The sequence below is a fragment of the Trachurus japonicus genome, chromosome 12 (genome assembly GCF_045865225.1).
Source record: "Trachurus japonicus isolate A0001 chromosome 12, Traja_1.0".
Taxonomy (NCBI): Eukaryota; Metazoa; Chordata; class Actinopteri; order Carangiformes; family Carangidae; genus Trachurus; species Trachurus japonicus.
The window spans coordinates 21049630-21075333 of NC_140918.1; the positions used below are offsets into that span (position 1 = coordinate 21049630).

The window sequence follows — 25704 nt, forward strand, 5'->3', positions numbered from 1 at the left end:
GTGTACAGAATCTTACCAAGACTCAGGGCAAAAATTCCATGAAACAGGAATAATTTCCAATTTTTTTTTAACAGTTCCTCTATCTGATTACATATGCTTCAGTATTCATAAATAAAATGAATCTAAAGTGAGGGTGATTTGCAGTATATGACACGTGCTCCTGAGGCGAGGCCAGTAGGACACTTAGTACTTAGGGTGCTGATCATCAAGAGGACCCTCGTTACATTTCCCCCATGAAGTCAATGCTGCTAATTTTCCCTTCGCCTTGTGAAGAGAGAAGGAAATAAAGCACATTCATAGCAGCCTATGACAGTGGGATTCCTGCACTGCATTCTGGGGGAGACGACGAGTGTTTAATCGGAAAACAATTTGCCATGCAGCCTGAAGCAGTGCTGCTCAAAGCAGCAGAGAATGCCTCTGATTATTACCCTGTTCATGATGCGATGGAATGTTATAATTGGAAAAAACTTCTCTCTGTGGCACAAATATGTTCCTTTCACTAAAACTATACTGTAAAAGACCTAAAATCTCTTAAAACAAAACAGCTTCTAGCCTGCATAAAACATCAATCTGCAGCCCACATAAACTCATGTACACCCCCCAATGCAGAAATCACTAATCAATATTTCAGTTTTTGCATAATTGTATAATTTCATAGTCGGAGAGCCACTTTAACAAACAATATGCAAACATCTCAGTCATTTGGCAGTCTTTGCCTGCTTTTACATCCATTAAAATACCATAAAGTGCAAACATAAATTATTTAAATGCCTGTCATGACGTTCAGTGTCGGCCATAAAAAGCTCTCTGAAATGCTACAAGTACGTTATGTGGCTAATTTTTTTTGTGTTTGCGTGTTTACCCCAAAACATGGTTTAAAATGGACTGTAGTGCTGTTTGTGGAGATGACTGACACAGATGAATGGTTTCCACAAATGAAATGACCTACAGTATCTCCCCTGTTTCAGGGCAACAAATGCTTTATTGTTTCAGGGATGTTTACACACTAAGTCAGAGTTTTGTGTTGTGAATAGTGCGTGGTGCAGACTGCCAGTTGGTGGCTGATGAGAGAGAAGAGTGAACAATATGTTTGTCTCAGTCAGACATCAAAACAGCTGCTTTGAATTTTTTCTATTTTTTTGGAGACGTTATTAACCACAATCAGGAAACTGATTTTGTCAGTGCATGTGTGTGTGTGTGTTTCTATGTCAGTGGGCACACGAAATGTCGCTCTGACATTTACAGTATGTTAATTGTAGCAAAATCAGTTGTGTGTCACTGACTACTGCTGCTGTGGCTTTAATATTGGGCACGACATAGTTATTTAGTACAGTATTTGTTTTTGTAATTGTAAATGAAATGAAACACAAGTATTTTATTTTGTATCTGATAAAATAAAAATACCTCATAATTTAAGTATTGTTTTTGTTTTTAATTAATTAATATTTTTCCATTCAGACATAGACATAGAGTATAAACTCATTTAGCAGAAGCTAGCTTGAATTCACTATTTGAGTATTATAAACTGCCTTTACTTTTGTCAGTGTTACATACAGTAATTGTTGTGTTGTACATGCTTACTGCAGTACCATCACAGTGCTTTATAGACAATCTGGCTGAAAAGAGAAAGGTCCTGAACTGTCCTGAACTGTCTCATAGTGGGTGAGATGATGAGAAATAATGACACCTGTTGGCGCATGATCAGCAACCTGTTATGGCCATGTTCCATGTAAACACCAAAGTCCAAATATGATCAGAAAGTGCACACAACAGTCACACGTCCTGTTTCCCAGACATTAATATTCATCTATCACCCATTGGTATAGTGCTTTACCATGGAAGGCCATTGGGAGGCTGAAGACAGTCCCAGGTGACATAGGGTGAAGAGAGTGTACAGGGCCAACATATAGAGACAAACGATGCTTGCACACACCCATCTGGACATTTTAGAGATAGCCTAGTGTGCATGTGTTTGGACTGGAGGAAGAAGCTGAAAACCCAGAGAAAACCCACGCAGGCACAGAGAGAACATGCAATTTTTGGTACGAGTTTGGAATAATATCATGATTCATAAAAGTAAATGGACAGATTTGATTGACAGTTGCATGACAACATAAGCAAACAGCCACAAATTTGAGAGTAGATTTTTGAGTCATGTACAGAAATACATAAGATTTTAGTACATAACATGACTTATTTTTCAGCAGGGACAGAAAATGTCACGTGACTCAGCACAACTGCTCCAACTTTGACAAATGGTTTGTGTTCATCTACCGCAAGACCCTACATTTATTTCTGCAGGGGCCATTTATGCTGGTACATGGTACCCAGTTGATGTTGTTCGCTGTGATGAATTACCCATTTCAATTACATTTTAGTGTCTACGGGACAGGTTGATTTTCACACTGTACTGAAATGAAAGTGGTGGATGCAGTGGAAACACCATTTATCAATCTAAAAAGCCTGAAAGAAAAAAAAATGAAAGTGATGTTTGGAACCCAGAAATCCCATCTTTGAAATATGTATTTATTGAGTGGTGTTGTTATATAACTCTGTCAAATCGCAGGTATAATGTGGCCATTTGGATTCAGCAAAGTGGGGGAAAAGTGGACAGGTTCTTTTAATTTTCTAAACCGAGTGTAATACTACTGGACATAACTCTAACTTTATAGATAGGGTCTAGAATTCTTTGTCATGTCCCATCGTCATCTTCCTCCATCTTCTTCTTGTTCCCCCTGACATTATAGGTGTGGGCCAGCAACTTCCTGCCTAATGAGCCGGCTCTGTCAGACCGCTGTCAGAGAGCGTACTTTCAGAACCATGGAGAGCCGCTGCTGCTGCACTACGCCAAGCAGGAGGCAGAGAAAAAGGTGCAGTACACACACATGCAAACATTCAGGCAAAAAAAGCACATTTAAAGCTAAAATTGCCCTCAGAAAGTCATAATTTACTGTGATTCTGGGCTCATTAAATCCAACTTCAGTTTGGATTCTCCTAAAAAGCTTTTAACTAGCTTTTCCCCTTGATGTGGAAGAAAACAGACAATATGCAGCAATTAGGGTGATACAGTAAATACAAATGCAGTGATATGAAATACACCTAGGCCTCCAGAATACAGTAAATAAATTATATACATGATTGAAAAGGCATGTAAGATTTAATTAAGTACTTTCTTTGAATTACCTCAGTGAAAATGTATCATGTATGGTGAAGGGAAAACCAAATAATCCCTAATTGCATGTTTGTGGTAGGTGATAAACATCAGAGGAATGCTGAAAGAAAAAGAAAACGGTGGTACCTTATTTTTCTCACCATGATTGCCCTTGTGGCTTCTCCCTTCATCCATCTTCTTCAACTCCTTTCCCACCACACCATGTTTCCAGGTCTTCCTCTTACTTCATCATTCCCTCTTTTTCCCATCAGCATCCTCGGCCTGTCTTTCAGTCAGTGAACCGTGTGATTGGACAGCAGAGAGGCTCATTAGCATAATGCTGCAGTGTACATCTTCAACCTGCGTGAAGGAAAACCATCTCTGTGTGTGTTTGTGTGTGTGTTTGAGTGTGTGTGTGTGTGTGTGTGTGTGTGTGAGAGAGTGGTTCTCCAGTCATGTGTATGGGGTTTTGCCAGCAGTAAATAAAGACAGGGTCTGAGCACATTTAACATTCTGGCAAATGTCGTATTAGTAAGCAGACATTTAGTGGAAACCATGAACTTTCTGCAGGAGAATTAAACTTGACAGAGCTATAACTCTTTTTTTCTCTGTGCTTGAAGCTGCAGGGAGATGTCTTACTTATGCTACTTTATTATTTAATATACTTAATCTCAGGTAATAGTCACAGCTAAAACACAATAAATCTGGCGTCATGTGTGTTCATCAAGTGAGAAGCCAATAAAATGTGCTGCCAGCTTCTCCTGTTCTAAAGGCCATTACCAAGCAGCACTTTTAGGGCCCTCAGAGCTGTTAAGAGTTAAGTAGTAATGAACATATTTTGGTTATTGCAGTCACACAACAATAATGAGTGGCAGTTGTTTTCACCTTATTATGGCTCTGTGTCTGCGACAGCATTGGCAGGATGCATGGATATTTGACTGTGTATCTCTTAAATGTGATATCTCAGTAACTCCATGAGACATTTTCCTAAAGGTTCCTACAAAACTGAACTGATTAGATTCGGTTGGTCAAAGGTCACTTCACCTCACAAAACACATTTTTGACCATAACTCACAAATTGATAGGATTATATTTAATGTGCACAGATTATGACAGTGTTTAACATCTTACTAGATAAAATGATGACATGGTGACATTTTATATCCAAATGAGCAAAGGTCACCCTCACTGTGACATTATAAGGTTCCACAGAAACACTTCTGTCACTCAGTGCTGTGCAGGAAGGGGAGACTCTGGCCATGTTTCCTGCAACTGGGCTTTATACAGTAACAAAAGGTGTACTGCTCTCACATCTGTGTGGCAAATGTGTGACTGGAGTCAGCAGCTATGTATCATAGCTTGACACATATATTGTGTTATTGTAGCAAAATGTTGTAGTTAATTAGACCAGGATTGTCCGTCTTAATATCCTGCACAGATAAACACATAATATAGATGTGGAGGAGTTCACTAATTAAACCTTAAGTTAAAGTCTTAAGTTCCCAGTCTGCAAGTCCAAGTCAAATCTTAGTAGGGCTCCAGTGTGGCTCAGTCAGCTGACATCCAAATAAAAAAACTTTACATTAAACAAAAGTGACACAGTAATTGTGTTACACAATCGCTAAAAATAATTCACTCAAGTCCTGGGGCCATATTCACAAAGAATCTTAAGGTTAAAAGTAGCTCCTAAGGGCCGAATTTAGGAGCAACTCCTAAAAAAAGTGGGCGTGTCAGTCTTAAATTTAGGACTCCTAGTTTTTTAAAATAAGAGTAATTCACAAAGTATTTTAGGCCTAAAAGTAGCTCCTAAGTCTGGGAGAGCTTAAAAGTCCTTGTGAGGACTCCTAACTCAGTAAGACCTATTCACAAAGAATCGGAAATGGCTGCAGCCAGGCAAATGTATGGAGGACTGCGAATTGCTGCAGCGGGGGGAGCTGGAGCACCTGCCCCTTTGCCCTTTGATGCCCAACGTGCCTTTTTGTCGGTGGTAAGATAAAAGGCTGCAAAGCATTTTATCTTACCGCTAGGAGTGCTCCTAACTCGCACTAAAAGTTTTTACATAGGAGTTTTTTCTTAAAAGCTATTCACAAAGCCTCTGAGACCTACTCTTACTAAGGATAAATCACTAAGAGCAAACTTAGAGTGACGCCCCTGGTGACGCCCCGTTGCTATGCATTACGTCAATTCTCGTGCACGAATTCGAGGCGCTCAACAGGCGCTCCTCCTCCTCCTCCTCCTCCTCGCCGCCGCTCCGCTCCACTTTTCTTTTTTTTTTTTTTGCCGTCAGGTGCGACGGGGCTTTTTAGATTGCTTCGAGTCCAAACCACTCTCTCTGCTGCCGAGTTGGGCTCTGAACTTTCTGTCTTTCTCTCTGCCATCTGCATCTTTCTGCTACAGTTTTTGTCGCGTCTCACTTTCTGCAGTGTGACGCTGTGCAAATGCAATGAGGGTCAGTGCGCCCACTCGCAAAGCAGCCACTGGTTTTTTTTCTTTCCACATTTTAATGTTAATTTTCACATTCGTTGACAGCCCTAATATTATATGGTGATCATAATAATGATGAGAAAAGAAAATGCATTACCCACATTTGTGGCCTATTGAGAGTGAAGCTGTGTTCACACCAAACACGATGAACGCGATTTTTTCGCGCGACAAATGGCAATCCGTCGCGCTATCGCTCGTGTTTTGACGCGTGACGGTTTTAGCTGTGTTCACACCAAACGCGATGAACGCGATTTTTTCGCGCGACAAATGGCAATCCGTCGCGCTATCGCTCGTGTTTTGACGCGTGACGGTTTTGTGTAAATTCGCGTCATCGCGTCCCCCCTCCCCTCCCCTCTACTGTCAATCCAGCTAACAGGACGGATGTAAAAATGTGTTGAGACACAGAAAGTGCACTCATTTTACCGTAGGCTTGACAATGGACGAGGTGAAGCTGATCCTTGACGTCCTGGTCCTGGTGTAGCCGGTAAAAAAAACTCCGCTCAGCCCCGCTCGTATCGCGGCCGTTGTACGGTACTTCAGACTTGCTGAGTTTGAGGACTTGCTAGCAGCTAGGGTTGTTGCCAGGATCTCCAGGCAGGACACCAACTAAAGTTACAGGCTCTTCATTTCAGCTGCAGAGTGCCTGTCCATCTGTCTCCGGTGAGTAGCAGTCGGTAGCAGTGTATTGTTGTGTCAGAATCTCAACGCTGATAGGCTGTCGCGTCACGGCGTCACGCGATGTCGCGTTAAAAGTTCAATATTTTCAACTCGGGCGTTGGTGCGATTTTCGCGGCATCGCGTCCATCGCGTCGCGTGTGACGCGCGTATCGCGTCGCCCGGCGCGATTTCGCATCTAATCGCGTCTGTGCATTGACTTTACATGTAATCTCGACGCGCGACAACGCAGCATCGCGTTTGGTGTGAACACCCCTTGAGGAGTTGTCGTCACAGCTCAGAGCCCCAATACATCCATGTCAGAGCCCCGCCCCCCTTCTCCGCCATGATGGAAGGATTCCGGTGGCAACAGCCTTACTAGTCTATGGGCAAAACAAAATCGTCTACTCCGTAATTTACTGTTTTACAATGCCGGAAATCACTGCTGTGTTAAAAACTGCTTCAGTGATTTACTTTCTCCTTATTCTTTCTAGTAATTTGTTGATCTGTTGGCGCAAAAAAGAGCTAGAATTTAGTCCGTCTCTGTGCTGTTCTGATGACGTTGCCCCTGGCAACCGATAGCGTCTCCTTCCATCATGGCCGACCATCGTCACGTGACTCCTCACTCTCAATAGCAGGATTTGAACCCAGACTGACAATACGTTTAATTTACTGATGGAGCTGCCCTATCACGTGAGCTATTACTACTAACAGATGTTTGTGTCTAGCGCACCCACCAACTTTTAAAAAATATTTTTGGCTCACATCAGCATGACTGCATCGCAGCAGTCGCAGTTACCTCGGTCCGACCGTTGTGACGCCTATATTGGACAGTTCGTCACCATCACTACTCCCGTTTTATAGCGAAAATGTTGTAGATGACTCAAAAAAAAAAAACACCGACAAAAAGGCACTTTGGGCATCAAAGGGCAAAGGGGCAGGTGCTCCAGCTCCCCCCTCTGCAGCAATTCGCAGTCCTCCATACATTTGCCTGGCTGCAGCCATTTCCAATTCTTTGTGAATAGGTCTTACTGAGTTAGGAGTCCTCACGAGGACTTTTAAGCTCTCCCAGATTTAGGAGCTAATTTTAGGCATAAAATACTTTGTGAATTACTCTTATTTTAAAAAACTAGGAGTCCTAAATTTAAGACTGACACGCCCACTTTTTTTTAGGAGTTGCTCCTAAATTCGGCCCTTAGGAGCTACTTTTAACCTTAAGATTCCGTATTCACAAAGCCTTTTATCTTACCGCTAGGAGTGCTCATAACTCGCACTAAAAGTTTTTACGTAGGAGTTTTTTCTTAAAAGCTATTCACAAAGCCGCTGAGACCTACTCACCTACCTACTTACTAAGGATAAATCACTAAGAGCAGAGTAAGAGTGACGCCCTGGTGACGCCCCGTTGCTATGGATTACGTCAATTCTCGTGCACGAATTCGAGGCGCTCAACACGGTGATTGGTTGTTGTGTGCCGGCGGCGCCCCCCGCCCCCTCCCCTCCCTCCTCCTCGCCGCCGCCGCTCCGCTTCACTTTTCTTTTCTTTTTTTTGCCGTCAGGTCCGACGGGGCTTTTCAGATTGCTTCGAGTCCAAACCACTCTCTCTGCTGCCAAGTTCGGCTCTGAACTTTCTGTCCATTCGTGTTTCTCCCTGCCATCTGCATCTGCTACAGTTTTTGTTGCGTGTCACTTCCACTTTCAGAGTGACGCTGTGCAAATGTAACTCTATGAGGGTCAGTGCGCACACTCGCAAAGCAGCTGATTTTTTTTCTTCCCACATTCGAATATTAATTTTCACGTTTGTTGACAGCCCTAATATTATATGGTGATCATAATAATGATGAGAAAAGAAAATGCATTACCCAAATTTGTGGCCTGAAGTTTAGTTTAGTGAAGAAGCCGCCCTATCACGCGAGCTATTACTACCAACTGATGTGTGTGTCTAACGCACCCACCAACTTTTAAAAAATATTTTTGGATCACATCAGCACGACTGCATCGCAGCGGTTGCAGTCACCTCGGTCCGACCGTTGCGACGCCTATATTAGACAGTCCGTCACCGTCACTACTCCCGTTTTATAGCGAAAATGTTGTAAATATTGTTGCTGTAAAAAAAAAAAACACCGACAAAAAGGCACTTTGGGCATCAAAGGGCAAAGGGGCAGGTGCTCCAGCTCCCCCCTCTGCAGCAATTCGCAGTCCTCCATACATTTGCCTGGCTGCAGCCATTTCCGATTCTTTGTGAATAGGTCTTAGTGAGTTAGGAGTCCTCACGAGGACTTTGAAGCTTTCCCAGACTTAGGAGCTACTTTTAGGCATAAAATACTTTGTGAATTACTCTTATTTTAAAAAACTAGGAGTCCTAAATTTAAGACTGACACACCCACTTTTTTTAGGAGTTGCTCCTAAATTCGGCCCTTAGGAGCTACTTTTAACCTTAAGATTCTTTGTGAATACGGCCCCAGGACTTGCAACTCGATGGTGTGCAGATGTTGTTATCTTTTGGCGGAGCCAGACTAGCTGTTCTTAGTATTTCATGTCCGTGTCAGACTAAGATAATGTATGGCTGGTTGGAGCTTCATATTTACTGCTCAGACATGAGAGGAGTATTGATGTTCACACCTAACCCTCTGCCAGAAAGTGCAAAGTGTTTCCCAAAAGGCCAGGCTGTCTCTTTAAAACACAGATTTTGTTCATGTTGTTGGAGAATATATCCATGATTTTTTGATGATTATTTCAACACCAGAGAAAATCACATTTCAGACATTTGGATTAAATAAGACCAGGAACTCTCTACCCGCCAGGCTGAAATCCACTCGGGGACTATCGCAGTAGGAGGGTTTTTCTACTTTTTCTCCTCCCGAGTTCAAGATGATTCTTTGAGTGTCTAGAGAACTCCTCCTCACTCCTCTTCAAGAATAGTTGGAGGCAGAGGATCGGCTTGATTAGCAAGTATAAAATTAACCAAAAAGTGTTGAAGCGCAAAGCAAGGCAGAGGCAGAGGAGCAAGATGAAAAGATTAAAGAAGGAGGGAGAGCAAATGAAGGAGACAAAGGGATGGAGAGAGAGGAGCGAGGACAGAAACAGAGACACAAAGTCACGGAGAGAGTGAAGGAGAGAGTAAGAAGGAAAGGGTAATCAGAGAGCCACTGATTCATTCAGGGAAGGAGCTGATACCTTTCCTACTGTGTGTGTGTGTGTGTGTGTGTCGGAGAGAGGGAAAGAGAGAATAGCATTAAGGTTTTGAGAAGAGCAGAGTAGACACTTAGATTCTCCCAGACAGCTGCTCATGGGGACCGACCTTTATAAAATAAGAGTGGGAGCAGAAGTGTGTCTGTTTGCAAGAATGCCTTAAACTACTAGGTCCTGTCCGCCTGTGTGTGATTGTGTTAGTGTGTGTGTGTGTTTGCTCCTGTCTCTCTGACCCAAGGTTAGGACCATAAATTGGCACACTGCAGTGTCTGGAGGAGTTTGAATTGGGGTTTGGGTCCCAGGTGACACACTTGACTTTGAAACCAAAACTTTCGAAAGCTAATTGAATGAAAAAACTCCAGGATTTGCCTTGTGTGAGGTGTGTGTGTGTTATGGACATCCTGCACCCCCCCCCCTCTCACTCTTTGTGTCTCTTCTCCCCACTCCTCAATCTTTCCTCTCGACCCCAGTTCTCTCCTATTTATCTTCATTCCCCTCCTTTATAATGCTGTTCAAGCCTGAGGAGGACAAAGCTGAAATTCCTACCAGAATAAAAGTGGTAAAAAACTGTCTTTAAGCGAAAAGAATGGATCAAATCAATAACGCATAACCACTCAAAATGTAGCTCACAATGCACTGACTAAATACTTGAGAGACACACATAATATTTATGCCTTTCATACTCCTTTTCTTCCTCAAAATAGCCTATTTATTGAGAGAGAAGCATTACTGAAAATGTTATTGCACCAGATGCTAAGTAGAATCCTATACTGCAAGTACAGTTCATTAAGAGAACTGAACACTTTGGGATTCTGTTAGATTACTCTGTGTTTTCCTCCACAGTTATTAAACACCACAGTATCCCCCGTAGATCCCTTAATTATGCACTAATGCCTTGCTGGACAAGTTTGTTCAAACCTCTGGGAGATTTATAGCCCAGGATCCTCTTTCTGCCTTGTCTGATTACCAGTGATCAGATTGTGTAACTAGTTTTCATACACAGCACAGCACCTGGATATTTAATTAACATACTAGATAAATGCAAGGTTAAGACAGCAAATGTAATAGAAGTAATTACAGAAACCAGAAGGAAGGGTGAAACATTCAGTGAGAAGAAAGAAGAAGAAAGTTTCACCGCCCACATAACACAACAGGTAGCCTATTTGTAAAACTAAAAGACTGTGTGAGAAGGATGCTCTGTTTTATAAGATGATGTGCAAGTATTCAGTCTTAAAAAAAACGAATTTCTTTCGACATCTTGACAGATTAAGCAGTGACTCATCGTTCAGAAGTACAAAGCTTTGTAGACACACAATGTGAAGCTGAATAACATCTGATATTACAGAAACAACATCTCAAAAATATGTAGAGACAGTCAGCTCTGAGGCCACAAACATAGTGAAGAGTGATGGCAGAAAAGATTCCCAGTTTTACATGCAAAACCCACAAAGAAGGCACAGTACAATTGAGCTGTGAGGGGTTGGGTAATAGCAATGAGATGACAGTGTTCAGTTTATATACAATATAGTGTTTCAGTCATTGTAGCAATTTCCACCTGTCTCTCTCAGGTTGTTTTATTTAGCTATTGTATGTAGCCAAGATACTGTATTTCATAACTTAAATAGAAGAGAATAGAAAATACTTTATTAATCCCTAGGAGGGAAATTCAGATCATCCAGCAGCTTACATAACCTAAAATAATATGATATAAATGATATAAAATAATATAAAAAGTAAAACATGTATGTAAAGGAGCCATTTGTATGTTTTGCCAATTTTGCATAGCTACAGGAAACATTGCTAGCACAGATGTGTGTTTTCAGTTTTTTTTATTGATGGCAACTCAGTGTAGCCCCTAGTATGCCCTTAAGACATAGCACTAAGACATTCACTCTAATGACAATCAATGTTGCTGCAAATTGTGGTTTATGCTCTCAGTGCAAAAGTATTTCCATTCCAGTTTGTGATCAGACAGAGTTGTGAAATATTTGATATTTGATATTTGATATTATATATTGAAAGTGGTTACTATAAATCCAATGCAATTAAAAACAAGTACAGGATAGATTGTGACTGGTGTTTTGGGATTAGTATGAAGCTGACTTAGAGGAGAGTCCTACCATGGCTTTGGTGTGAGCACACACACATGTTCACACACGTTAACACTGACTTAATCTGTTTCTAATGGATTGTAATACCAAGGTCAGGTTGTGTTTGTTCCTGCTCACCAGCTTGTTAAATCTCAGCTTCTGACACATTCTGCATTTAAACAATTTATGATCATTAGGGTTCTTGCTGCAAACAGCCAATCCTGACTGACCTTTTTTATTATAATCTGTGAAAAGGTGATTGCTTTTGCATTCTTTTTGGTTGTGGATACTTTTTGAGTCAAAGGAGTGCGATCAAGATCTGTTTGGCCTTTCTTTATTGGTATGTTTGCTCTAACATACAGTATGTGGGTGAATGTGTAGTTCACCCACATGTTAAATCGACATTGATCTTTAACACAGTCAGACAAGAGAGTGTAGTAAGTAGGACAGTAAGACAGTGTTGCACAGTAATTACCTGCAAGTCAGCCGACAGGTGACAAATGTTAGATTGTATTGTCTGTATAGGATGTCTGCCAAAGACAGAGCAGACGTAAACAGGGAAAGATTGAGGTGGGGAAAAAAGCAAATCGTGTGAAAAGGAGAAATAAAATCATGAAATGAGAAAAGCTGAGAGATGTCAAGCAGTAGCAGAATTGTGAGATCAGCCGTCCTCTTGAATCAAGTAGTGGATAAATTGACTGTTAAGATGCTTGAACTGCTTTTGGAAAACTTAAATTCACCAAGGAGATTTCTTCAAGGAGCTCCAACAGCTGACAGACGATGGGCGTAGATTCAGGTTCACTGGCTCCCATTGATTTTAACAAGATGATGATGTTTAACCTGTGTGACTGTGACTGACTGTGGTCTTACAAACTACAAACCCTCTGTGTTCAAGATTAGTAAACACAAAACACATATCAATCAATTTGTTTATTTCGGGCATGTCAATTTAAATCATCATCATCACACTTCATCATCAAATAATACAATACATGGCCGAAAGGGAAAAGCGGGAGAAGCAAAAGCTTATCTAGTCCCGCCCCCATTACCCACTAACATATACACAATATAAAGTTTAGTTTTTTTTACTAGTAATTTACATTTTGAATATTGTTTTCTTAACTCTGGAACAGATCCCAAAAGTTGTGCTTTTACTTCAGCTTGGTGTTTCAGACGTTGTTAGAAAGAAAAATAAATCACAGTTGAGAACAAAATCTATAAAACATCTTATACAGAATAGCATTGTTTCACTCTAACAATCAAACATTGTCATTCCTTAGGAGCGTGTGGTGGTGGAGAACTCTCATTGGCTGGCAGTGGTTCCATATTGGGCAACGTGGCCCTACCAGACGCTGCTGTTACCACGACGACACATCCTCAGACTCAGCGACCTGACATCAGATGAGAGGGAGGGTGAGTGTGTGTGTCGTGTTAATGTGTGTGTGTGGGGAGTAAGTGACTAAGGAAACAATAACAATAACAATATTTTGTTATTTATAACAGTTGCAATTCACCATTGAGGTGATTTAGGATTACCCATCATTCTCCCTCACCAACATACAACACTGCAATAGCAAATCAGCTGCAGAGTCACATAAAGACCTACTGTGTGTTGGCAGTTGAGTCTGTTTAACTGTCTGAGCCTGTGTAAAGTCAAGATGTGGAGCTCCAGGCACATGGAAAGGGAAGCATCAGTGGGTCGGTGTCTTCTGAGACAGAGCCCATCAGCGCTGTTTCACCCCAAACAGAACAGGCATCAGCTCAGAAAAAAAACAAAAAAACAGTGCCTGCAGTCGGCAGATTTCAGATTTGTTTTTGTGGTCTGAACCAACTTTGGATTTGACACTTAAAGTCATTTCAAACGTGTTCCTGTAGCATGCTGTCAGCCAGCAGAACAGCACATTGATTTGTTGGTTCCAGTGTCTGTCCAAATGAGCAATTAAGGACCATGAAGAGTTTGATCAATCCAGACAGTATTTAACTGATAATGTGCGAAGTTGGCCCAATAGTACTTCAGGTCCTGTGGGAATTTTCGGTGGGTTTTCTTGACTAGCCCGATTATGTCATTTGTCAAGTCATCAACACTAAATATATATTTCTTATATTCTTATATTTCTTTTCTATAATATATTTCTTATTTGACTTACTGTATATAATACTGTGGTAATTTAATTGCTAACTCAAATGATTGAATACTAGACTATCCACGATACCTTCTGTATCTGTCTAGGGTTTGTGCATAAGAGAGAAACATACACGTGCGTGTGACTACAGTGTTTTTTTGTTTTTTGTTTTTTGTCTGGCTGACTTGTTCATCATATATTCAGGTGTTTCTTTTATATTTCATTTCCCCTCAAGATGAATAAAAGTTTTATCTTATTTTCAATTTCCAACTTTTCCAGCTGCCTAGACCGCACTCGCTTTTCAGTTTCTATTTTTCAGTTTTCACTCTTACATGGGCTCCCTTCAGCTCCCCTCCCGCACATCATTCATTATTAACAACACTCGATAACGAATATCACTTGACTTCCTCCTTGCCACTTTCTTGTTGTGTTTTTTTTTTCACTTCATCTCTTTCTGTCTTTCTCTGTTTGTCAGATCTGGCTGATATTATGAAGCAACTCCTGACCAAGTACGACAATCTGTTTGAAGTCTCTTTCCCCTACTCCATGGGCTGGCACGGTAAGACAAAAAGCAAGGAAGTGGGAGGGATAAAAAGAAGAAAAAAGGTGTTGGTATAAATGAAGTGACCTGTTTAAAGCCTCTCCTGTTGAGTGACAGAAGGAGCGGGGACAGATGGAGGGGAAGATTTAACATCATTTCAGTCATATACTTGACAATCTGTGAATTTGTGGTACATAGGAACCCAACTGCATGGCTACAATCTTTTGGCTGTTCACATATCAGACCGACTGTGAGGGTGCACTTAGTTAGTCAGTTTAATATGTGAATGAGTTTTGCTGACAGTGATGCTTTACTGTGACTGTAATTTGCAAGAGAGTCCGTCATGAAATATGGGAAGTTGAGTTGGGATTGTAAAATACTCCTAAACAAGAATGACAAGCGATAAAGAGGGAAGACGTGCATTAAAATGTTGTCACACCTCACCTGAAGTTTTTATGACAGCTCAACACCCTGCAGACTTTTAATACACTAAATACCTTTCACCTCCACCTCTCCTCTGGCCGCCAAGAGACAACATAGTTGCCACCTCTTATTTTTCTCTTTGCACCTCGCTTTCTGTTTCCCCTTCCTTCTCTTTGTCTCTTCACACTCTTCCCCGTCTTGATCCTCTCTTTCACTATGTTGCCATCCTTCCATCCCTTTCTCTTTCCTTTTGTCCTTGGAGTCAGTCTTCACTCTGTACTATGCTGGTTACAGCATAAGATCAATATAATTTTACACACAGAGGGCGTCTCCTCTCACTCAGTGTTCTCCAATAGTTTCCATCTCATGTGATTTTACAATACCTCACATCACGCTATGCGCCAAGATGACATTAATATTACATACAATATATAATATATATATAATGATTGATTGTCCAATGTCATGGGAAGGATCTTGTTTTTCACGGGTTAGACACCTTTTGATGTGGTTGCATCATCTCTGCTGAAATAAACTGACAAACAAGACACTCAACTCTAATGCCACTCTCTCATTACCACTTCAGCTCATACTCAGACTCATCTGAATATATTTATGGTGTATGTCTCCTATATGAAGGCAGTAAAGAGCACTCATGGTGTAGTGGCGGAGACAGGAAAGCTGCACAGTGTTCGCCTTTTGGTCCTGGAGATAAGAGTGACAGTGGTCAAGGATTCTTATAAAGTCACCTGGAAATAGCAACATATTAAATAACATGTTATGTCATAATTTGAACTCTGAAATGAACAAAAAACTGCATTTGACAGCAGAGAAACTTGTATCAAGTGAACAGCTTTCATCTGGGTCTGTCAAAAGAACAATGCTTCATTTCTGTTAGATAAAGTGTTTTTTAGTGCATCAAAGACATATACGCTGTAATCTGAGATTGTTACATATTAGTCATTTGTGTGAATGTTGTCCTATATTTCCTTTGAAGTTGCAACATCTTGCGAGGGGATCGTGATTTTAAAAGGTATGAAAAAGGATTAGGTTACAGTGATAGAGCAGTGTAAGTGAGAAAGGGACATTAACATCAGATACTGTCAGTGTTTGCCACAGTTTCTCATCTTAAACATGTTCAGTTTGACTACTTTTTATTTGCTATCATGTGTCTGGATCCCGCTGCCATTTTTCATGTTGCTTCTATTACCTTTGCACCGCAGCAAAGCACTACAGGTCAGAGGAAATGAAGCAGTAATGAGACAGGGAGCAAATGAATGAACAGGCCCCCATACAAAAACACTGGCTGCTCGGCACCTTTGCAACAAACGGCAAATTACTTTTTCGTTTTGACAGAACACGCAGTGATAAACACAATTTGCATAGACCTCAGACAATAACATCCAAAATAAATCTATTTTGAAATAACTTGCATCACATCAGCCAAGATGTGGATGTGAATCTTCTCTCGCTGACGGCCCGGCCGATGTTTAATTGGCCTTTTGTGAAGAAGCAATTTGCGCGAACACACACGAGGCTGTAAGTCTTTGGACAGAAAGGTGTTTGACATCAGGCAGCTGTTCCCTGTGTGAGTCTAAAGCCCGGCTGAGACGGTTTCTGATAGTTACCTGCTCTGAGACAGTTGAGGAGGAATGTCTCTTTTTGAGCGATGTCACAGACGCAACTCACAGCGGGATCAAAGAGGAGTAGAGGTGAGCAGAGTGCGGTGATGCGATGAGTGATGTGTGACAGGAAGAGAGAGCAGTGTCATCATGGCTGAGCGGTCAGAGGGATCCTTGTCGAGGCTAAAGGTCGCAGGTTCAATCCCTGCAGCAGCTGCGTCCTGCTGGGTGGTTTTAGACAAAGGAAACCTCACTGACACGGGAACTAGGAGCAAATATATAATATAGATATAATATAGAGCTTGTGTTTCTGACAGAATGGTTTAACAATTCTCAAAAAGCAAGAACACTGATCTTTGGTAATGTGCTCATGAACACAGGCTTTCTTCCTCCCTTACATTGGCCTCTTACTTTCTCCAAATGAATATATATTTGGGTCTCTTTGTGATCTCTTTCACCTTTTATAAGTAGCCTCAGGCTGATGCATGTACATATGGTATGACTAATAAAAACTTACCACACGGAAGAAATAATTTAGTCCATGGCTCCACAGAGAGGAAGTAACTGAACCTAAGATATTGAAGAGAGACCATTTTCAAGCCCTGATTATATCATCTCATCTCTTTGAGAGAATGAAGAGCTGTATCTTTTTTGAACACACTACCGGGGTCGCTGACCCGCTGCTGTCAGTCCGTTGCTGCCTTTTCACGCTCAGAGCAAGGCAGCCCACATGAAAGATATAGTTTATAAAAAGAGAGATGATACGCTCCCTCCCAAAGTGTAGCGCAGAGAAAAGGACACAGGGCAGGAGAAGACACAGTCATTGACTCACTTTCTTCTTTTTTATTTTATCAGATATCACATCTTTGAAGTAAAATCTCAGTCTAAAGTTGCAGGCTCCTACAGATCTTGTGTTAAGTTTTGCCTTTAATCTTCTAGTCCGTTTTATTTCCCAGGTAGACACTAAACTCATAGGTCAGTTTACCTTGCTGTTTTGAAGGTTATAGGCAGGAATTCACCTCGTTTTTTTTTTTTTCGTGACAAACAGAACCATTTGTAGAGGAAAATATTGTACTAAACACACAAAAACACACACACTAAGAACAAAAAAGAAAAAGATTTTTGTTAAAACCAATAGATTGGATCATGTTGCCCCCCCAAAAAACATTCATCCATCTCTTGGCCTTACTGCTTATCTGTGCAGGGTTGCGGGGTGCTAAACACTGCATCACTGTGCCATCCTTAAAGCAGAAGTAAGTGATATATTTGTGTTAATATAAGTCTTAAATAGTTATATCTTCCGACAGCAATCACTTACATAGAGTGTTTGGTCTGAAACACGGGTCTGTCAGTCACTCTGCTCTGCTCTGAGCCGAGGAGAAAACATTTATCGTATCCTACAGTTTTTATCCAATGAGGAGAGAGAACGGCATGAAGGGCTGTGTGTGCAGCCAAGGGACGCCGTGAATGTGGCGACGTAGGGACAAGGACTGTTATGGTGCGTTCAAGGAAACTCGTATTTTTCCGACCGTGAAGTTGTACCAGTTCGATCTGGTACGAGTTCACCGGTCGGAAGTTACGAGTGGCCGTTATAGTGACTTTCACAGGTAAAACAGGTCGGAAAAACACGAGTGGGTTGCCTGGAACGCTACAAAGTCGTAAGTTGTGACTTGAAGCTGTAATTTACGATTTCAAAAGCCTGCCTGGAACGCAGCATTAGCGAAAACGACCGGACCACTTACTTCTGCTTTAACTGAGGTACAGTAATGTTACCTTTTCCAAAGTGAACTAACAAGCTTTGTCAGGCCGATAGCTACAAGCCTGCTGAAGGGAGGTTTGCCTCTATTCATTCTCTGTGTCAAAACACCTGCAGCTGCTATTTTCTGTCTAAAATCCCTCACACGACCGTCGGCTTGAGATGCGTTACACCGGTCCTGCCATATCAAGTGAAGCAGAGAGAAGGAGAGTGGTTGGGTAAATAAACTACACCACTGCACCGCTTTTCCCATGGATCAGTTAGTGTAATATGCCATCTGGAGTATGAAAAAAAAAATCAAATTAAAATGGAATTACTTCCCACTATTACAACAAATATCTCTGAATATCAACTGCCAGAAACTGTTTCATGATCCTCTAACAATGTGGAATTAAGAATCCTTTCCCTTAAAAAAAAACAAAAACAATGAACCACTTTTTCAGTGCTTTTCCAGTGCTGTTATTGAAGTTGATAGACTACTTCAATGGTTTTTTAATTGGAGGAACTTTCAACTCCTAAAACACTGGTGTTATTTTAAGATCATCAAGGGGGATTAAGGAAAAAGAGACTCTAACAGACACTGTGTCTGCTACACATACTGTAAACACTGACCACCTAATTTAGTAAAATGCGTTCTTATCCACATACACACACCCAGACCTGGCTCACATAATGAGCTGCTTTATCTCCCCATCTGTGTTTCTGCTTTATTTCAGCTCATTTGGAGGCAGCCAGCTTTTATTTAGGGCTAGGCTTATTAGTGGCAGAGTGGAGAGGGAGGGAGAAGTGGTTGGATGGTGCTGGAGTCATCTGGGAAATCATGGATTAGACAAAGGTACCTGCTTATACCTTATTATGATTTGTCTCTGATTATTACACCAGTAACAACAGGTGGTCCCCCTGTCAAGGAGTATCTGTAACTTTTATGCTAATTCATATATTAATATGCACATACTATATATGGCCACACAGTTTGCAGCAGAACCAACACGGGGATATTATAAAAATTCTGTAACTGTCTACTAATAGGGGCATTCATCTCTATCCATTCCTTATCTAGACTCTTTAGTCTTTTCTTTGTTCTTTCTTTTTCTTTTGCTATCCATTAGTTTCCTTTATGTCTCCCTCCTGTCGCCTCTATCTGTGTCTGATCAGCTCCCATTGTCAGGAAGCCACCTCTAAAGGAAAAGCTCACAATAGCTCCAGGGATTTTTTTTTCTTTTTAAGTCTTTTGTGTTATTTTTAAGAGCGATATGTCACTGCAGTTTCTACTTCCCTGATCACCTCGTTACCTTCCACTAAGATCACAGAGCCAAACAGGCAGCAAAAGAGGTGTTTAAATGAAGAATACAGTCACAAATCACTGAGAATGTATCTCTGGTAATGACCCTCTTGAGAGGATTTGGAGGTTTTTGCAATAATGTAATTATTCATCCACTAGTTTGTGACGTTGCGCATGCAGACAGTGGCAAAGGAAAAACGGGGATAAAGAGGCAGAAAAACATGAGGAAGACAGATGAACAATGTTTTCTTGGTGGTCTGCATGAATATGAAAATTAAGTAGAAATGTGACGTTCACAGTCACCAGATCTCAAACTACCAGGCCCCCATAGGAGATTTGGTGATTTCACACTAGAAAGTTTATTCTTGATTCATTCTAGCATGAATGTATAGCATTTGGGCATTGAACGCAATAGTGTTGAACCTTATACTGTATCAGGAAGGCGTCATTATGGAGGAACTATGCAGGATTTGTAGCTTAACTATGCTACATGTGTACCTTAATTAAACCGTTTTTGAGTAATTGTGATGGTTTAATAAATAGCTTAACTTGTTACGAGGGAGAATGGAGGCTCTCTGCCTTCAACATGGGTGTCACTTTGCGTCTCTTGGCTGAAAAACATCTTTGCAAGTTCGGGGCCGCTGCCCTGGTGTCCCAGCTCTCGTCTCTGTGCACCTTGACACAAACGCGCCCCGTAACCTCTTGTTTATGACAGATTAAAAGACACAAATATACACATCGTAACATTGTATAACATGTTATCTATGGCTCTGTTGATTGATTTCCCTCCGGCTTCGTTGTAAACACATGGCCAGGATGAGGGTTAGCAAAACAGCGGAAAAGCAACCGGACTTCATAGTTCCTCTTTAAGACCAGACATTTGAGAGTCCTCTGAGAAGCCCTTTATTTTTTTTTTATATTCACATTTAGACTTTCTTATAACCTGACAGTGGTGGAGGGATACTAAAGCCAGTTGCATTTGTATTTTGTAATTTTTATTTAACAATAAAAAACCATGTGCACTGTTCATTTATTTTCATATTCTGTTCATTTATTTTCATATTAAAACAAATCACATATTTCTTTTGGATTATGGGGAAAACCGGAGCACCCAGGGAAAACCCACATGCTGGTGTTCATGGTGGTACAGTAGCAGGAGAGTACAGATCAGTGGGGTTCGGACCTCTTTGTGGCAGCACTTGGGATGGGCGGGAGGCAGGCTTTAGGAGAGAAGGAGAGTGTACAGGACAGGGCTTTAGATGGTTTGTTAATGGGTGGAGGGTGGGTCAGCTTTAGTCCAAACTCTGATAGCAGGCTCTGCTCACCTTTGGCCCTCAGCTCCATCCACGGCTTCTCTGCAATCTGTTCGAGGCAGAGATGTTTTGGTTCTGCCCCCACCTTCTTCTTTTGGCGCCTCCTGTCCTTCAAATTGTCACTGGTGACGATTCGAGCAGTCTCTCTTGATTGAGACTGGGCCATGGAAAGCTTTGATTGGGAGGGTGGTCTTGGTTTTAGGCCTCCAAACAGGCTCACATCCACCTGGGAGACAGGACCCAGAACACGGTAGCGGGACTGTCTGGTCTTCAAGCTCATGATGGCTGATTATCTTCTTTTTGTCTTCTTAGACGTCCAGAGAAACGTGGAGAGGAACTTTTCTTGTCCTTGACTCACAGATCAAATGAAGTCCAACAGTAATGCATTCTGATGCTATCGTCCATTGTCAACATTCTGAGAGTAATTGATGACACGGACCTAAAGAACATGATGACATCATCCATTGTTGAAGCAATATTCTTCAGACCTGAATGTTATGAATTGAATGAGTGGTTGCCAAGACAACTAAAGGCAGGCAAATATAAAGAGATTCATGGGGATTTGTAGGATTCATTGTAAAACAGTGTGGTTCACATGATAACAATACACCAGAAATGCACCTGACTGACCAGGACTCATTTTAAGACCAGCACATTTGTGGGTTCTCAGGGAGACTCAGGTCTATTTGCTATCCAGACAACATGGGCACTGGTATATCAACAACAGGTCGGTGGACCAATCATACCAACAGTTCTTCACTTCACTTCTTTAATTCAGTGCTCCCAGAGCTTAAAGCAGTGTTGGGCAGAATGCAGCTCCCGAGCACAGCAGCTTGTAGGGGTAAAACATACCAGCTCAAGGGAAAGAGGAAGCGGTGTTCATGGAGACAGAGGAGAGGCAAGCAGGCTGATGTGCTGATTTGGCTAGCAGCAGACCTCCTTTTCTAGTGCTCTTTCTGGCCTATGTCGGCTTGTTTGATACTGTAACAAAATGGACATAATGTGACTCCATCTGACCAGAAATGCAGAACTTCTGTGCATTTCTCCGAACAGAACCCCCACCCTCCCCCTTTTCATTGGGGAAGCAGCTGTGGAGATAGTGTCCACCCTTTAAATACCCGGGCATGCACATTCCCAGCGATCTGAGGTGGGCCACCAATACAGCCAGCATCATTTTGAAGGCACACCACCAGCGCCTCAGCCCTGCAGTCCTGACCTCCTTCTACACGTGTGTGGTGGAGAGCCCGATGACATTCTGCATTACTGTCTAGTACGGGGACTGCTCTGTGACTGACAGGGAGGTGCTGCAACAAGTGGTCAAATCTGCACAAAAAATAACCAACAGCAGCCTCCCCACCTGGGAGGACGTTTATGTCAGCAAGGTTCAGAAGCAGAACATCATCTATCAAAAAGGACCCCACCCACCCGGCACACAAACTGTTCTCCCAACTCCCCTCAGGCAGCAGGTTGGGCTGCCTCAAAGACAGAACAGCAATGCTGATATGAACTTAATGCCTTAAGTCTGTCCTCCGCACTTTACACTTTGTACTGCTGTAATTACTTGCTGCTATTTCAAATCAAATCAAATCAACTTTATTTATATGGCACTTTTCATACAATGTAACACAAAGTGCCTCACAGAGGATTTCTATTTTTTCTTTTGGTTATTTTATTTATTTATTTTATGACAGGGTCCATTTTTAAATGTTATTTATCTTGCACTGCTGCTATGAGATAATAACAGAACATTTCGAGACAGAGTTGTTTTCAAGGCAAATGCAGATACTGCTTGCCAAAAAACTGCCCCCGACGGTGACGCACATCAACGGTTTTGCATGAATTTACCTCGAAAACAACTCTGTTTTGTAACGTTCCATTATTATCTCATAGCGTGGTGAATGTGCAGGTCACATCTTGTCCACCAGAGCGTTTTGGAGTTGTTGGATTGTGTATTTGATGAGTTTTATGAGGGAAACCAAGAAATCTCATTAGCCTCCGTAGCGTAGCTCGGCTCCGCCGTTCTAAAAATAGCTTTCACCGACAATTAAAGGTAACGAACCTACTCCTAAAACTATAGGGATTATGGCAATGGGCGAATATGCCAAAATGTTGAACTATCCCTTTAACATGTAGAATGACAATACCAATTGATTAATCCAGGTGTGTCTGACCATTGTTGTGAGGTCAGACACACCTGAATTAATTAGTTGGTCCAATAATGTAAGACAGGAAATAAAGGAGCTGGCTTATTTCAGGAAGTAGTGGAGCTGTGCTTAAAGCCCATAGGCCATTAGGATGGTGTTATAGTGTGGTTGTAACTCAGTTGGTAGACAGGGGTTCATCATTTGGTTCCCGGCTGTTTTATTATTATTTTTTTGACAAAAATGTCAAAACTGTCCTGATATATGTGCAAACAATTTAAATAGCTTTTGACAAAGTGAAATGAAATGAGTAAAAAACTGCTTGATTTTACTGATTGTGAATGTTTAAAAAAATAATAATATTCTTGAAATGGGTAATTGAGAAACGATAGAGTACATTAGCTGTAAAGTTAGATTTGATTAATCTGCTAATCAGTGTAACCAAAGTCTCTGATTGACCTTGTGTCCATTTAGTGTTACACTAACCCTATGTTTCAACTCAAATGTCTCCCCCTCTTTACTCAGGAGCCCCTACTGGCCCCTATTTAAAAGAAGACAACTCCCACTGGCAGCTACATGCTCACTACTACCCTCCTCTGCTGCGCTCAGCTTCAGTTAAGAAATTTATGGTCGGATATGAGATGCTCGCCCTGGAGCAGAGAGACCTCACCCCTGAACAGGTCAGTATACAACACATGTACAATCCCCCTGTCATATAGTCGTGAGACTGAAGACACAGAGTGACTGTTCTGGTTTTCATAGAGACAAACAATGTTAGGGTACCGCACGTTTATTTATTCAGGATCTCTTTCGCAAGGGCAATTGGATTTAGCGAGTTTCTTTTTTGGATCATTGATATTTTTTATGGATTCATTTAAGTAGAAGTTAGATTTTGCACTCTTAATAAGACAGAAGTTTGCTAGACTTCTTTCTTTACCACACCATACAACATAAAATATAAGCAATTAAAAACAGAATAAGAGCAATTAGTACAAGTGTATAATATATGGAACATAAGATGCATAACATTAAATATTATACAAAGATCCTGCTACAAAACAAGTAAAAGTGGATCAGAGAAACCAATCAACCAAAGACCTTTCATTTAGATTTCAAGGTCGGCAACAATACAAATTTGGTTGATGTTATTTTTCCCCACGTTGTTGAGTGATTTGGGGACTGATACCAACACCTTGGATCCACTGTGTTCTGTTGACCACAGGGAGCCAGTGTAAAGATTTAAGGGTTTAACAGGAGAGATGTGCTCAGCTCTTCTCCTTCTCATTCTTGTTGAATGAACTGCATGTCAAATGGATTTTTCGGGGGGAACATTACAATTGTCATGAAGGCATAAACAAGTTTCCTTGGGTCTTGTCTGAACAGGAGATATCAAATCTTACTCTTGAGATGATAAAATGCTCATTTAGGTATTGCTTTGATGTGTCTGCTGAAGCTCAGATCAGAGTCAATTAAAACACCATGATTTCTGTCTTGGGTGTTTGTATTTATAGCTCTGGAAACAACCTGAGTAATAACTTTAAAATAAAATGACTTTCCCATCTTCATTTAATTCAAGGAAATTTAATTGCACCCAGGCACTACGAGAAAGAGCTACGATCAACTTCATTAATGCTGCACTGTTGTCGTCAAGGTTTTACCCAGCGATACAGGGGCATGTGCAGGTTGAATAACAGTGGCCCAAGAATCGAACCTTGGGGGACAACATAAGCTTAATACCCTTACCCTTAGTCATGCTGGGGGACTGGTTAGCCTCACAACAGTGGAAAACATGACACAAGAACGGTTGATAATCTTGTCGATGTGACAGAAGAGGTTCATCTCTCATTCTGACTTGTGACAGCTGACATTTCTTCTTGCCACAGATGTTTTTTTTGGATTGTGTTTTTTGAGGCTGTGGCATTTTCAGAGTTTTACATTACAAATTATCTGAGCTAATCAACAGAATCTGATGCTTAGCTCTCTGACAAACATACTACATGCATAACTTACATTAAAAGACAATGGTAAAACAGCAAACTGACATTTCAGAGTAAACAAAAACCTTTTTCCAGCACTAATTATAATGCAAATCCGGGATTTCAGTGAATTACTCTTTGTCCCTGTATTTGTCTTTAGAAGTGTGTTTGTGTTTTTAGGCTGCTGAGAAGCTAAGAAGTCTGCCAGAAGAGCACTATAAAACCAGGGGGCACCAGGAAAAGGGAGGAAGTAAAGACAAAGAAGAAGGAGGAAAATAGAAAGGGAACCCAGCTTTAATTGAAGCACAGTATTAATTTGGAATGTGTGGTTGATTTATTGGTTTTGTTTTGGAAGTACTGTAAAAAAAAAAAAAAGAAAGAAAGAAAAGAAAAGAAAAACATAAAAAAAAGTGCCTATGCCAACACATGAACACTGAAAATAATTCTAACTTGCAGTGTACAATATATGTATATATTTTAATACATTTCTGTGTACACAAATCTGCTACTGGGCTCCTTATTGTAATTATGAAATGGACTTCAAACAAAATGTGCTATGTATCTTCTCCTCCCTGTTTTTGGGCGATAATAAGAGAACGTTCTTCTTTTCTACCCTGCTGTCCCTTCTGTCGAATTTAAACAAACTTTGCTTGTGGTTTGGCTATGCTGCAAAGCTTTCAACCACAAAGCTTTGTTTTGTCCAACAACACAACGAGTTATTTGTGATTCAAATGAAGGATTTTGTTTCCTGGGATTTTTTCTTTCTTTTTTTGCATGGAAAACAATTCTCGAATTAGTCAACTGTCACTTTCAGGCTCAAAAGGAGTACGATTGTTTAGAGCTTAGTTTTGTATAGAAAATATCTGATTAAACAGGCAGAAGAGGAATTAATATCCTAAGTGAACATTTTAACTTCATGCACTTTTATTAGGCAGCTAAGTTCTTGAACATTAAAAAAA

General features: G+C 41.0%; 1 protein-coding gene across 1 annotated transcript in view; it reads left to right on the forward strand.

Moving 5' to 3' along the window:
- The window catches only part of galt (galactose-1-phosphate uridylyltransferase), a 31974-nt gene extending 6617 nt beyond the window's left edge, over window positions 1-25357 (forward strand). The window contains exons 7-11 of the mRNA XM_085793834.1: window positions 2748-2870; window positions 12849-12981; window positions 14167-14250; window positions 23295-23449; window positions 24926-25357. Of these exons, the coding sequence (XP_085649960.1) occupies window positions 2748-2870; window positions 12849-12981; window positions 14167-14250; window positions 23295-23449; window positions 24926-25024 (594 nt within the window). The 3' untranslated portion in view covers window positions 25025-25357. The remainder of the gene's footprint in view (window positions 1-2747; window positions 2871-12848; window positions 12982-14166; window positions 14251-23294; window positions 23450-24925) is intronic.
- Window positions 25358-25704: the final 347 nt, after the last annotated feature.